This window comes from Tachysurus fulvidraco, chromosome 6 (assembly GCF_022655615.1).
Source record: "Tachysurus fulvidraco isolate hzauxx_2018 chromosome 6, HZAU_PFXX_2.0, whole genome shotgun sequence".
Taxonomy (NCBI): domain Eukaryota; kingdom Metazoa; phylum Chordata; class Actinopteri; order Siluriformes; family Bagridae; genus Tachysurus; species Tachysurus fulvidraco.
The window spans coordinates 6,543,910-6,559,097 of record NC_062523.1 but is presented as its reverse complement, the minus strand read 5'-3'; the positions used below and the strand labels follow the sequence as shown (position 1 = coordinate 6,559,097).

Below are 15,188 nucleotides of genomic sequence, written 5' to 3'. Positions count from 1 at the left end.
ACTGTATTTTCAACAGCAGGATTATCTCTGTTGATTTACAGCTCTGTCCGAATCGTCGGCGCCGCCTCCCTGCGGATTACAGGCACCCGTTACTTGCTCACCTGTTCCAGCAGTCGCCTGGTTCCTGGCTCAGTGTTTCCCAGGGATCCCTTAATAATGTTGCACAATGGAGGGTGTGTCTCAGCTGACACCAAACACAAAAGGTGTGCCTCCCCCCCAAAAAAAACCACTCCTCCCTTCAACCTTCTCAGTCTGCCTTTATTTTGTTCTCATTCAAGGTGGGCATCACCTCAGCCTGACAAGCCGTGCGATGCAGCCTGACTCGAGCATGAGGACTCGGAGCGGGGCCGCAAAGCACGAACGAGAGTGAGAGAAATAGAGAGAAGCCCTAGGACAATAGAAGCACCTGTAGTAAAGGGCAATGCACAAGGCTCTGTCCGATAGCCTCCGATTGAGTGTCCCTAAACCCCCTTTTGAAAGATTAGCAGACGCAAGGTCAATCCAGAGGCCCTGCTAGACCTGGTAACGCCCCCCTCTGGACACATAATGTGCTCATGGTACTCGTGTCAGAGCGAGTGGTCACACTTCTGCGTCAAGCCGATCTTTATTGTCTCAGAGAGAGAGCAGAATAGTGGAGGTGTAGCGCAAGAGCTCGAGCCGCCGTACCGACGGCCCATTGTGTCAGTGAGTGCGGCTGGCCCCATAGCGTACGCGCCGCATATAATTGCTTTGAGTTGTTTAACAAGATAATAGAGGGGCCGTTTCGTGTCTTGAAGAGGAAAAGAAAAACTCCTTTGGAACGCGGATGAAAAAACATGCACAGCGTTTGCCGATGGCCGAGCGGATTACGTTACACATTAACAGCTTTTCCATTAAGTCACCAGCCGTCTCCATGGAGACCCTTTCTCCCGAGACTGTGGAAATGGATGGGTCGCTGTACGTGTGTGTGTGTGTGTGTGTGTGTGTGTGTGTGTGTGTGTGTGTGTGTGTTGACCCAAGTGCGAGTTGTTCAAGGGAAAAAAAAATCTTCTCAGACTTCTCAGTCTTTTAGTGTGTTTACAGGCCAGATGGACGTAACAAGCGCACTCACACTCTGCTTTGCATCTGACTCTAATTAAGACCGCTAATTAGATGACTTTGTAGGTGTCGGATCAGGCTGAAACGCATGACACAAATACTGGAACAATGGGTATCATAAAAGGCAGCTCTAAATGAATACTCCAGAATTATTCTAATCTCTGTCTAGCTGCAATTTACGTGTGATTAACACAGACATGTTTCTCAATGAGAAAATACTATTTAAAAACTGGTCTAAAAAATACAATTGAATTCTGTCAATAAATTAAAAATATAGAACTATACTTTAATTCCTACTCTGAAACAGATGTATGCAGAATCATAACATTCTGAAGACCATATTAGAAAATGTGAGTAAATAAATGAAAGATGATGATTTTTGTTAAAAACATTAAACATTTCACGTGACGATACTTTTGGGAGTTCAATCCAGATTCAAAATGTGACTCAAAAAAAAAAAAGATTCTCTTAAGCAAATCACTAGGAAATGGATGAATATTAAAATGCCATGAATTAATATAATTAAATGTGTGAATAAAGCAAATAAAGGAAAATATATAATAAAAAAGCAAATTTCAGAAATTAAGGAATAAATTACATGAATGACAGCATGAGGTGTGTATATCTTTCTTTCTTTCTTTCTTTCTTTCTTTCTTTCTTTCTTTCTTTCTTTCTTTCTTTCTTTCTTTCTTTCTTTCTTGTTCCCTTACTTTTTTCTATTTTTCAATAGGTAATCTTTTTATTCAACAAAAGGTTTTACCTAAAAAGAGAAAAAGCTGACAATCAAAACATAATTAAAACGACAACAACTGCTTCAGTTACTTACTGTACTTTCCACAGAGTTTTGTGTTTTTTGAGGGTTTTGTGTAGCTTCTTGTACAAAAAAACCATAAAGATGACAGAACACACTACAAATACTGGCATTTTATAGGAATTTCTGGATTTCAATAAAAAAAAGTGTACACAGCAGTTTATCTAACATTAATATAAAAATCATATAAAAATCTTAAAAATTGGAACCCATGTTAAACAGAATATTAAGTTTATAGTCTCACATTAAAAAAAAATATTTTAACATTTGAATGGTGTTTTTTTCCCATGTAAAATTAAAACTTTTGAATTTTTTGACTCAATTTTGAAAAAAATTCAATTTAGGTTAAATTCTAAATTTGCTTTTTAGTTCAGTTGCGAGATTTTGTTAAGTAAGATGTTGTGGCAGAAAATTGTTTGTACTCCACATCCAAGTAATCCCCTTCACAAAACCCCACCTGTCCGTCCTCCTGACGTTATTTAGGGTCTTGTCTGCATAAATAAAATGATATCATAGAATATTGTAGAATATTCTTTTTATGATAGTTTAGCTAGCGTACTAATTTAGTTTAGCTTTTTGTTTCAATTTTTTTTATTTATTTAGTTTGCTTCAGTGAAAGGAGTGTAGGACCGAGTAAATCATTTAAAATTATTCCCTCTTAATTTTAGAGAACAACTAGGTTACTCAGTGCGGATGAAAGGAATCGAAGAGATAATTTGATGAACGAGTGAGACCGTCTGTTGCGGTGTTTCTCCATGGGGCGGACAGATGCTGGGGTTCACTGCGCTGTAGGTAACAGCTCATATCAGTTTCTCCAAGCGCTCTGTGTGTGTGTGTGTGTGTGTGTGTGTGTGTGTGTGTGTGTGTGTGTGTGTGTGTGTGTGTGTGTGTGTGTGTGTGTGAGTGAGTGAGTGTGTGTGTGTTCCCCTGACTCATTTCTTCTTCTCATCTGTCGCTCCCAGAGGTAGAAGCACTCAGACATAACGGAGGCACAGGACACATGTTGCTTTATTTCAGCCTCACAAAACAAATCAGTAAGACGTAAATACCTCAATGCCTTCTACAGCTGTGTTTTTTTTATTTTGTGCATTTTATTTTGTAGCAAAAATTAAAAACAATTCAGTCCACCAAAACATGTTGAGTCTGTAGTATGTTTATTTAGTCTTGCACTAGAAGCAGAAGCTTTACGGCACGTCCACATGATCAGACACTCACCCCAAAATATATACACTACCAGTCACAACACACCTGCTTACACAAGAGATTTGTACTTTTGTACTATTTTCCTACTAGTTTTACACATTAAGAGTCAAACTACTTTTGCACTCACACATAAATAATAAAGCAGTGAAATGCAGAAAAATGGACAAACTAAACAAATCGAAATTATTATGTATTTGAAATTACTTGACAGTATTTCAGATGTTTCACACAATCTTGGTATCTTCACTATCTCACTGCTCCTCCTAAACTTTAAATGATAACTACTTTAGCAGAAAAACGTAAACGTGTGTAAATGATATATTAAATGAAAACTTCTTACAAAAATAAATATATACAGCTTCAGTATTTATTATATATACAATCTATTGTGTCTAGTTTTTTTTCTAATAGAAGTGTATTTTATATAAGTATATATAATTATTATTTTTTTTTTTACAAAATAATGAAAATTACATTCATATTTATTAAGAAAGTCAATATACAAAGAAAAAAAAATGATATCTGTTTGTGTGGAAAAATAAACCCGTAGTTTCAAATTTCAATTGCATTTAATGTTTATTTATTTTTTTTTATTTGTAGCAGGCTTTTAACAATAGATATTTTCTCAAAGCAGCTTGACAGAAATTTAAAAATTTAAAGCTAAAATATGTTGATTTATCTTTATTGAGATAGAAAAAGGCAGAGGTAGTGAGGGAAAGCTCTACGATTTAATGTTTTCCATAAAATTAATTCAAGAAGAAAATAAATAATTAAAAGGAAACTTTTTAACCGCAGGAGTCTGGCATTTATTTAAGAATCAGGATTAGTGTTAATGTGTCATAAAATATAACAGCCAATCATGTTCCAGTATGCAAATGCAGGTTAAGACCAAAGGGTTTACTGGGTCCAAGGGTTTATTTGCATATTCATTGACTGTGCCTTATTTGCTGAGGATAAATGTGTAAGTATTTCTTTTTCTGTTTAATCGTATTTAAATTGTGTAACAAGCACATCAGGCAATTTATTGCTAATGATTAAAAAATTGTCTTTCAAACAAGTTCAAGAACAAGAACAGACATGGTTTGAAGTGAGAGTGTGACTATTTAAACACAAAGCCAAACTGGAAGCTATAAGCTTCCCTCACTTGTGTGCTATATATTAGACTTTTTGTTTTGTTTTGTTTCTTTCAGGTTCATAAAAGTAAGATTGTGGGGTTTTTTTTGTTTGGGGTTTTTCTTGTCTTTTTTTTTTTTGGATGAAGTGAAACGTCATTCAGATGAACCCAAATCCTCCAATCTCGGTTTAATTCAGAAATTCAAAATAACTGTAAATGACTGAAAAGCTTCAGTGTAAGGATTTGGAGGAGCGGGCCAAGTCTCCATCCCATGTCTCCTCCTCCTGGAGCGTCCCCCCTGTGTGTGATCCCCCTGCTCGAGGGGACAAATCTGGAGACTCCCTGCTGTTAAAGCTCGCTAATGCCAGTCCCTGATTCTTCGCCAGATGCTCCTCTCTTGGCACAAGATCTGAGGAAGCGTCTCGGCGCTCGGCCGGCGTGCGGAGAGGAGCTCCTCCGCTCTTCATCCGCCTGTCTCCTGTATGGCCGCTCGTCGTTGTCCTCCTCCTCCTCGCCGTTGTTCTGACCTTTCCCACACCGAGGCCTCCAGCCTGCGCCGCCACTTGGGGATTTTTCACTGCAAAAATAAGACATCTGTTACTGAGGATTAGCCCGTTTTTCTCCAAGCTTGCTTGTGTGCACTGGGTTCAGGCAGCAGGGCAGCCTTCAGACCGCTCATGCGCGATATTACAGCACCGGCCGTGTGGCTGTGGCACTCTCTCTCTCTCTCTCTCTCTCTCTCTCTCTCTCTTTTTTCCATTAGATCTCGGTCTCCCTTTTTAGGAGCATTCAGACATTGCCTCATTTTACAATAGTAAATAATTAAAGTATCTGATTAACATTTCATAGTAATTATTCATCCATCCATCCATCCATCCATCCATCCATCCATCCATCCATCCATCCATCCATCCATCCATCCATCCATCCATCCATCCATCCATCCATCCATCCATCCATCCATCCATCCATCCATCCATCAGTTTGTCTTCCAGGTTCCCTCTGTAATTCTCCCATTCTTTCACTGCTTTTGCTTCAGTCTCACTTTCTCTCTCTCTCTCTCTCTCTCTCTCTCTCAGCCCCTCTCTTTGTTGATCTGTCTGTCTCTCTGTCAGTTGTTTTTCCGTGTGTTTGCCTGTTGCTTTGTCTGTGTTTCAGACTTTCTGTCAGTCTGCCTGTCTATCTTGTTTGTCTGACTATCAGTCTTTCTTTCCATCACCTTCCCTGTTGCTCTGTCTCTCTGTCTATCTTTCCATCACCCTGTTGCTGTCTTTCTGTCTATATTTATGTCTTTCACTCTGTCTGTTTGTTTATCTTTTGGTTTCTCTTTCTGTCTCATTTGGTCTGTCTGTTTGTCTGTCTGTCTTTTTTGTCACTTTCTGTCTGTCTGTCTGTCTGTCTGTCTGTCTGTCTGTCTGTCTGTCTGTCTGTCTGTCTGTCTGTCTATTTGTCTGTTTTGATGTCTGTCTGGTATATATATCAGCTGTGTCTTACTTTCTACTGATCAGTCTGTTGAACTGTTGTCTGTCTGTCAGTCTACCTGTCTATCTCTGTGTGTCAGTCAGCATAGATTTCTATTTGACAGTTTATCTATCCTAAACCTACTTCTCTGTCAGCATGTGCAGATAGACGGATATCCCAGCACAGCCATTATGATCATCTTCGACCTCCCCTCCCAAATGTAGTGAGGTGAATGGTGTAGGACATGTGTGGTGAACATTCCATGAGGTCATCGGCTCTGAGGGAATGGATGATGTGGCCACTCAGCAATTCTGAAGCTTAGAAATGGTCTCTCTCTCTCTCTCTCTCTCTCTCTCTCTCTCTCTCTCTCTCTCTCTCTCTCTCTCTCTCTCTCTCGCGCTCTGTGTGTGTGTGTGTGTGTGTGTGTGTGTGTGTGGTGTGTGTCTGCACACTGATGTCACCCATCCCATCCCTACCGAGCGTCTGTGTGCATCTGTGTGGAGCTTCCCAATCTCGCCCTGTGGACCGAGCCCTCTGCCACTGGGGAGCTTTTCTCCCATAATCATCAGTAAATTACCTGAACATGGTGTTGAGTTACACATTGATCTGTGCAGCTAAACAAAGTCCCACCGCACTGCCTGGAAAACACACACCAGCCAACTTCCACTCCTTGTGCTAATGAGGGGAAGAGAGAGAGTACAGTGGGAAACACTGTCTCAGGAGATACATTGCAGTCAGCGTAAGACAGGAAAAGAAAAAAGAAAATAAATACAACAGTTATCATGTGGATGGATGGATAGATAGACCCTTTTATAATGGGGCATTTGAATGCTCAGAATTACATTTACGCCATTTAGCAGACACCCTTATCCAGAGTGACTTACAACTGAAGGTTAAGGGCCTTGCTCAGGGGCCCAGCAGTGGCAGCTTGGTGGACCTGGGGTTCGAACCCATGACCTTTCGATCAGTAGCCCCACACCACTTAACCACTGAGCTTCTGATTCTGATTAACCCCAACTAAATATCCTCTGTTGCTGTGGGATAGTCTTTACCTTTTGTTCTTCATATTTTGTGGAAAAGGAAGAAAATTAATTTTATCACCATCAATAAACGGAGAAATTGGGTCACCCCAGTGACATTACCAAGAACAGACTGTCCAGCCAAAATTGACAATAGGACAAGTAAATAACTTATTAGCTACTCTGCCATGTAGCATATAGCAACAGTAATTGAACTTCAAGTAAGTACTAGATTCATATTCTCAAGTCTGAATTACTGGCACATTTTTCTAATCTGGCACATGTTTTTAATCAAGATAGAAAAGATGCTGAAAGTCACTTTGTCCAGCAATCCTTCCACCTGAAAATTTGATTTCAGTCCTTTCACAATGCTTCAGACTCCACTTTCTTCATTACTATCACCATTACTATCACCATTAGCATCAGTTATTCCCACTCTGCATCCCTCAGATATCAATTTCAGAAAAAAAACCTCCAAGATCCTAACCAGTCTGGCTTCAAATAGCACATTCAACAGAAACTGGAATTGTGGCTGTCAATGGGTAGCTACTTGCAAGATTCTCTTGTCTATCTTCTTGAGTCTTGGAGTTGGTGGCACCCAATGGCAATGGTTTGCTTCTTTAATTAGAGGTTGGTTATATCTGGTGATATGGAGGGGATCCACATCTACTCCATGTAGACTCTCCACTGGTGTCCCACAAGGATCAGCACTTGGTCCTCTGCAGTTCTTCCTTTATAGTTGATCTCATAGTGAATTTCTATTAAGTTTCATGCCACTGATTTGCAGAAGAAACTCAGCTTATCCTCTTCCTTTTTAGATATCCTTGTTTCTGCTCAGATCTCAGCATCTTTTTCTTGGATGAACTCACTTCAGCTGAAGCTTAATCCCAGCAAACTGTCAGCTGTTGTTTTCAACATTGATTTCTCTTTCACAAGAAGCATTTGGTCCTTTTTTCACCACACGGGTCACTCAGGTGCTTGTCCACCTCTTGTCATTTCGAGACTAGACTATTGTACCATCCTTTTGGAATCTGTGTGCTAACTGACCTCTGTAGGTAAAGAATCCAGTTTCGTGACATGTTTTCAACCTTCCTGAGTTCTCCAACAACACCTCAATGCTACACTCTTTCCACCGACTTCTTGTTGTTGCCAGCATCAAATATAAACCACTGCTGTTTGTCTTCAAAGCTAAAAACAGACCAGCACCATTTTATTTCAAAACTGCACCACGATCCCTTCTGATCTTCCTGCACACCATCTTTCAGGGTACAGTATAAGGAAGGCCTGCATCAAGATATTTTGCTGTTCTGGTATCTCAGTGGTTAAATGAACTTACCCTAGATGTCTGGCTATCTTCAGGCCATGTCTTAAGACCTACCTCTACCCAAAGTACTTAAAATAAATATAAAAGTGTTTTTAGACTAACAACAGAGTCTATAACAGAGTAGAAGAGCATTCTTAGCCTATGACCTAGTAAACCAGTATCGGGAGATATTTTTTTATTTAGTCATCAATACACTTGTAAGTCACTCTTAATAAGGTCATTTGACAAAGACAATAACTGTAATTATGTTGGTTGCTGTAGTCAAGTCAAGATGCAGTACATAGTGAAATGAAACAACGTTCTCAAGGTCCATGGTGCTACATAAAAACACATACTGTAGCTACATGAAACAACATAGACTAAGGAGTAAAAAGCAAGTTAGCCAAGCTACATAAAGTGTGGCAAAATGTGCAACCTAGTGGACCACACTGAAAAAAAAGAAAGGATGCCTTTTTGGTAAACATATGTTTACATATGATAGTGATGATTGCTGTCACATTAAGGGTGGAAAAAATGTCTCACATAATTTTTCTTTTTTTTAACATCACAAAGACAGACAGAAAGAAAGGTTTGCTATGTATATATATATACAGTAACTTTTTTGCTGTGGTGCATCTTCAGCGCAACGTGGCGGATCGTGTCTGCTAACTCCCTCTGAGCATGGTGTTAGAACGAGTAGCATTTGTGTCTGTAAAAGGTCAGTCTCTGTGTAATTACACATGTGACTGCAAATGACTGTGTGCTGTTAATCGCCGTGGCCTTTGGTGTGGGGAAAACAGTCCGAAACCCGAGTGCAGGTTCATCTCTGGGATCTGATTCCTCAGAGACGTAGCGCGCCGTTTGCACTAACTCAGGATTATGTACCATAGTAACACCAGGCAGGACAACGGGGCAGGAATTACAGCCCATATTCACACACACCGCTTTGTTTCACCCACACATGCATACACAAAAACACATGAGATGATCATAATATCTGTGACGTCTCAAGGAAACAGAACCACTGGATTAACTGAAGCCTTTGATACACTTAGTTTTGTGGTAAACGTATTAAGAATATTCTCTATAAGAGATTTTAGAATGGAATTGGCATTTGTGGATGACTAAACTGTGTAACTAGACATTTAGGATAAAAACTTGTATATCGATGTTTCTAATTAAAGCTTGAAGTAAAATACAGTTTGCATATTTAATCACAAATGTTGAAGAGTGTTGTAAGCCCCAGGTGTTCCTTTATCCATTTACCCACATCTGCTAATACTATTGTTAATAATAATAATAATAATAATAATAATAATAATAATAATAATAACAATAATAATAATAATAATAATAATGAGTCATTATTATTATTATTATTATTATTATTATTATTATTATTATTATTATTATTTAATGGTATTATGATGGTAATAATAATAATATAGTGCTTTTAATAGCAGCAGCTCATGTTTCTTCACAATATTTGCATAAAATAATCACTTTCTTATTAGTTTATGCTTCAACAGGTAAAAAAGCCACACTGTTCTCTTAACCTCATTATCAATCATTCATTCATTCATTCATTCATTTTCTACCGGAGGAAGGAATCGAACCCCCAAACCCTGGAGGTGCGAGGCGAACGTGCTAACCGCTAAGCCACCGTGCGCCCTCGTTGTCAATCAGTTTAAATGCAAATAAAAATGCAAGGTCAACCAATGTACATCTTCCTGCATTCTGTCCTAATATTTAGGTAGGCAGGTCCACAATATATAAGGTTCATATAAAGCCCAATTAAGGGTAGATTTATTTGAGCTTTTTCAAGTCAGACAGTGTCCTAAACCAGCTCAGCAAGTCTGAGTGACATCACCAGAAAACTAGGGAGAATATCGGGAATATTTTGTCCAAAACCTTTCTTACTTACACCATTAGCATCATAGCTCCAGCTAAATAAATAAATAAATAAATAAATAAATAAATAAACTATATAAAAACCCAACATTAGACAGCTGAAATGCTTTGTGAATTGAATATATATATTGAATGCATTTTCCTTATGCACTCAATTTGGAACACAGCCCCACCACTTTCAGAGATGTATAAAGCTGCCAAGCCATTAAAGGCTCATTAAAATCCAATCAATTCACAATTGTATATGAAACAATTGTATTTGCTGCACCTTTATTCAGGCAATGTATGAACCGTGACCCTGGGGTGACTCTGATGACCCTGCGATGTCAGGAGCGTGGATGATGATAGGGCAGCTTTGATTAAGTTGATACTAGGAACTTTCGGAGAGGATCAAGCAGGAGCGTGGATGGGTGGGATCTTGTGATGTGCAGAAATGTGTGTGTGTGTTTGAAATTCCATAGAATGAAAGACCTTTCTGCTCATGATGAGGTACTAATATACACTCCTCAGAGAGAGAGAGAGAGAGAGAGAGAGAGAGAGAGAGAGATGGGGTAAAAAAGATGATTGATATATTACTTGATAAAATGAGTGAACAGAAAACAGTTTTAACGGAGAGCGTGTGTGTGTGTGTGTGTGTGTGTGTGTGTGTGTGTGTGTGTGTGTGTGTAAGCCCAATGGGTGTCTTTATTCATGACTTCCCCATGAATTCTGGCAGAGGTTCAAGCACCGTGAACAACAGCGGCAGTCGTGACCTTTCCACTCCGAGTGGGGTGAACTTGCACCGTGTCTGAGCACAAAAGCTCCATTCAGCAGGAAGGATGATCATTATGAAGCTCTGAGCTCTTACACACACACACACACACACACACACACACACACACACACACACACACACACACACACACACGCTGACAGATGTGAGCTCCTCTACACTGGAGAAGCACAGAGCTTTTAAATCAATACCCATGGGGATCACATTTACTCTACCACTCATCCATTCCCTCTTTCTCACCCTCACACTGTCTCTCACTCTCTCCTTCTCTCTCACTTGCTCCCTCCGTCTCAGTAGATTTCCATCTCTGAATTGCCACTCGGTGCTGTTGATCAGTAAACACTACACTTAAGAAGAGAACTGATGAAGTGATGAAGAACATAAAGAAGAAACCATGAAATAGATGCTGAAGAAAAAGAGGATGAGGCGGAAGTAAAGGGGGGAAGTTTTTACAGTAATGTCGGGAGCAGAAAGAAAGGATGAAAAGAAGAAGGTGAAGATAATGTGACACTTGTATATGATTAACTCTACATTCGTCGTCTCGTTAGTGCTTAACACAATATTTAGGATTGTTTTTCCTCAGACTTACTTTACTCAGTGAGCCCTGATTGTCTTTTCGATCACTTCTTGCTTTCTTGCTGTTATTAATGCGTTCAGTTTGAATTCATCACTCGTTTTTATTATCCACTACACATCCCTTTCTCTTTTACATTCCAGCATTGAGTATTATATCAAGACTGTTACTGTTGTCTGATGTAGCTTTGGTCTGTCCAGCTTTTGGTTATGTTCTGGTTTTGCACCACAAACTGCTCTCCCAGGGTAGGGATTTGTCTGGGGGGATTTACTGGGGTCAGTGATTTGGGTTTTAATGCTATGAGTCATAACTAATTTGCATACTTCAATGAAATTAAAAGGTGTTCTCTCTCTCTCTCTCTCTCTCTCTCTCTCTCTCTCTCTCTCTCTCTCTCTCTCTCTCTCTCTCTCCCCCTCTCTGTCTGTCTCTCTCACTCTAACTGTCTGTCTCTCTCTTCCTCTGCCTGTGTCTCTCTCTTTTTCTGCATGTGTCTCTCTTCCTCTGCCTGTGTCCCTCTTCCTCTGTCTGTCTCTCTCTTCCTCTGCCTTGTATGTCTTTTTCTCTGTTTGTCTATCTCTTCATCTGTTTGTCTCTCTCTCTCTCTTTCTCTGTCTGTCTCTCTCTTCCTTTACCTGTCTCTCTCTTCCTCTGCCTGTGTCTCTCTTCCTTTACCTGTCTCTCTCCTCCTCTGCCTGTGTCTCTCTTCCTCTGTCTGTCTCTCTCTTCCTCTGCCTTGTATGTCTTTTTCTCTGTTTGTCTATCTCTTCATCTGTTTGTCTGTCTCTCTCTTTTTTTCGTCTGTCTCTCTCTCTGCCTGTCAATGTCTGTCTCGCTCTTTCTCTGTTTGTCTGTCTGTCTCCCCGTGTCTCTCTCTGTCTGCCTCTCTCTGTCACTGTCTGTCTCTCTCTGTGTCGATGTGTCTCTCTCTGTCACCGTCTGTCTTTCTGCCTGTAATCCTCCCATCCTCTTGTTGCAGGTTTTAAGCATCGTCCCAAGTCTCTGAAGGTCTTTGTGAACCCGATAAGCTACAAGAAAGATGCATATCAAATCTACAAGGATCGGGTTGCTCCACTGTTAAAGCTCGCCGATATACAGACTGATGTCACTGGTATGACACACACACACACACACACACACACACACACACACAAAGGTTTTTTTCCATCCAGAACATATAATTGTATGATCGTATGATCCAACTATTTTTACACTTAACGTTTTGAAAAATCTGCAAAATAAATGAGTTCCAGTTATCGATTTGATAACAAAAAGTGACGTCATTAACGTGTTGTAATAAAACTGAGAAAACACAAAACACAAGACTCTCTGTCCTGGAGGTGTTCGGCTCAACAGAAAACTTAAAAGAACAGATTTACATGAAAAAGCACTCACATTGACTAACTAATGCATCTCAAAACAATGAAGCTACAGTTTTCATCAGTAAATAAGAGTTTTACTGTTCGACTTTAACCATGTGGTGTGTCTGCTGTTCTGCTGTACAAAAGTCTGTCAAGGAGTTGGTACTAATGTGTGTGTTAGAATGAGTGGATTCATAATGTGTTGTGAATCACACACACACACAACACACACACACACATATACACACACACACACACATACACACACACATACCCCCCCACACACATACCACACACACACATACACACATACCCCCCACACACATACCACACACACACACACACACACACACACACACACACACACACACACACACACACACACACACACCATACACACATACCACGCACACATATACACACACACACACACACACACACCATACACACATACCACGCACACATATACACACACATACACACACATACTCACACACACACATACAGTATACACACACACACATATACACACATACACACACATATACACACACACACCACACACCACACACACACACACACACACACACACACACACCACACATACATACACTGTACACACACCACATACACACAAACCATACACGCAACACACACATACACACAAACACACACACACACACACACACACACACACCACACACACATACATACACTGTACACACACCACATACACACAAACCATACACACAACACACATATACACACACACACACACACACACACACACACACAACCGCAGCACTGAAACCCCACAGTATCAGAAGATAACACAAAGTAAGTGTATTATGATGGCAGGTGTTAGGTTGCTTTACTCCATGGCTATTTATATCTGCCTCATAACTGAATATTATAAAAACAACAAACTTATGTATGTTTGCTAACTTTCTAGTCCTCCCGGTTGTTACTATGGTTACATCCCGGGTGCATTCTCTTGCGCTGTTCTTGTCACTTTTAATTAAAACACACAGCTTCCACACACTCTAGCCTATAAATGATTACATAGCCACATTATTCATTTTTAGCTCGACGTAATGGCAAACAAGTAAAGCTGATAGTGAAGCGTGTTTAGATATCGAGCCTAAAGCATTATTTCTCATCGTCATGGTTACATCGTATCAGGAACATTGATTTAAAAATATGCTTGTAACTTGGAGCAGCTCTACATTATAATAGCCTAAAAGAAATAGGACTTTCTATGGCTGTGACATAAAAATAAGTAACGGTAATGTCTCATTGCAGCTCATTGAATTGTGTATTAAACGTATAAATTATAATACGTAATAGTAATACACTAAATGTATGATTATTACTGTGACTGATCATAAAGCTAAAAGTTTCAGGTCCAGCACATATGTACCTCTATGTCCTGTGGTTGCAGAATGACATCATGGTGTTTAGGGGATTGTGCCCCCCTTAGGGTATTACTGGTGACTGAGGTACACTAATGTCTGCCCTCAGGCCAATGTTCTACCACATTGTTCACCCTTCAGTGTACTCACACACACACACACACACACACACACACACACACACACACACACACACACACACACACACACACACACACACACACACACACACACACAATGTCCTGTTCCATTAGCATTGTCTCAGGGCAAATCAATATGTTGGTCATATGAATACCACAGATAAATGTTGATTCATAAAATGAGGTTGCACCTTAAAAACAAACAAACAAACAAACAAACAAACAAACAAACAAACAAACAAATAAATAAATAAATACATAAATAAATCACATTGTTAAAATATGAAGATGTTAGAAGATGAGGAGGGTGATTCAAATAATAGGAGAGATAAGAAAGTGAAATTCCTTAGAGGACATGAAGGCTGCTTAACAGAGTGGAAGATCACCGTCGCGTCAGTCGGCTTTATGGTCGGGTCTTCATCAGTGATCATTTGAAGACATCAGCAGGAAGGAATTAGTGTTGGGTTTGTGGTGAACTCGGAAATCATGCTTTACTCATTAGATCCTCAGGAGCTATTTACATTTTTTATTGTCCAGTGTCACCCAAATGAGGACGAGGTTCCCTTCTGATCCTGGTTCCTCTTAAGGTTTCTTCCTCAGAGCTTTTTTCCTGAGATGACGAGATGCCCAGCATTTGCTTCTTTAAATTGCAATTGTATTAACAAGTAATAGATATCATATCACATTAGAAAAGACCTTTGGTAAACTCAAAGCCCAAATCTTCATCGAACCTTTGTGAATGACACGCCATGAAATGTCATTCATTCATCAGAACGTGAATGTAGTCTTAGAAATGTGGGTGTTTCCTCTTCAAATTAAAGAGAAGATCCCAGTAAAGATAAAAGTTCTTCTTAAAGCACATTAACTCTTAAAAGGGCTCTTAAGTGTTAGGAGTCCTGAGGAGGTCTTTCAAGAGGTTTCTACAGTATATCGGAGGAGAAAATGGCCAAAAGGTGAAAAGGGAGAAGAAATGTATTGTATACAATAGTTAATAATCATTAAGTTTATACGATACAGATTAAATCATGTAGGA

At 39.6% G+C, this 15,188-nt stretch overlaps 1 protein-coding gene across 4 annotated transcripts in view; it reads left to right on the top strand.

Annotated features, from left to right (window-relative positions):
* The window catches only part of cerkl (ceramide kinase-like), an 85,292-nt gene that overhangs the window by 29,767 nt on the left and 40,337 nt on the right, over positions 1-15,188 (top strand). For all 4 annotated transcript variants that reach the window (XM_047814772.1, XM_047814773.1, XM_047814770.1 and 1 more), the window contains exon 3: positions 12,222-12,353. In XM_047814772.1, the coding sequence (XP_047670728.1) occupies positions 12,222-12,353 (132 nt within the window). The remainder of the gene's footprint in view (positions 1-12,221; positions 12,354-15,188) is intronic.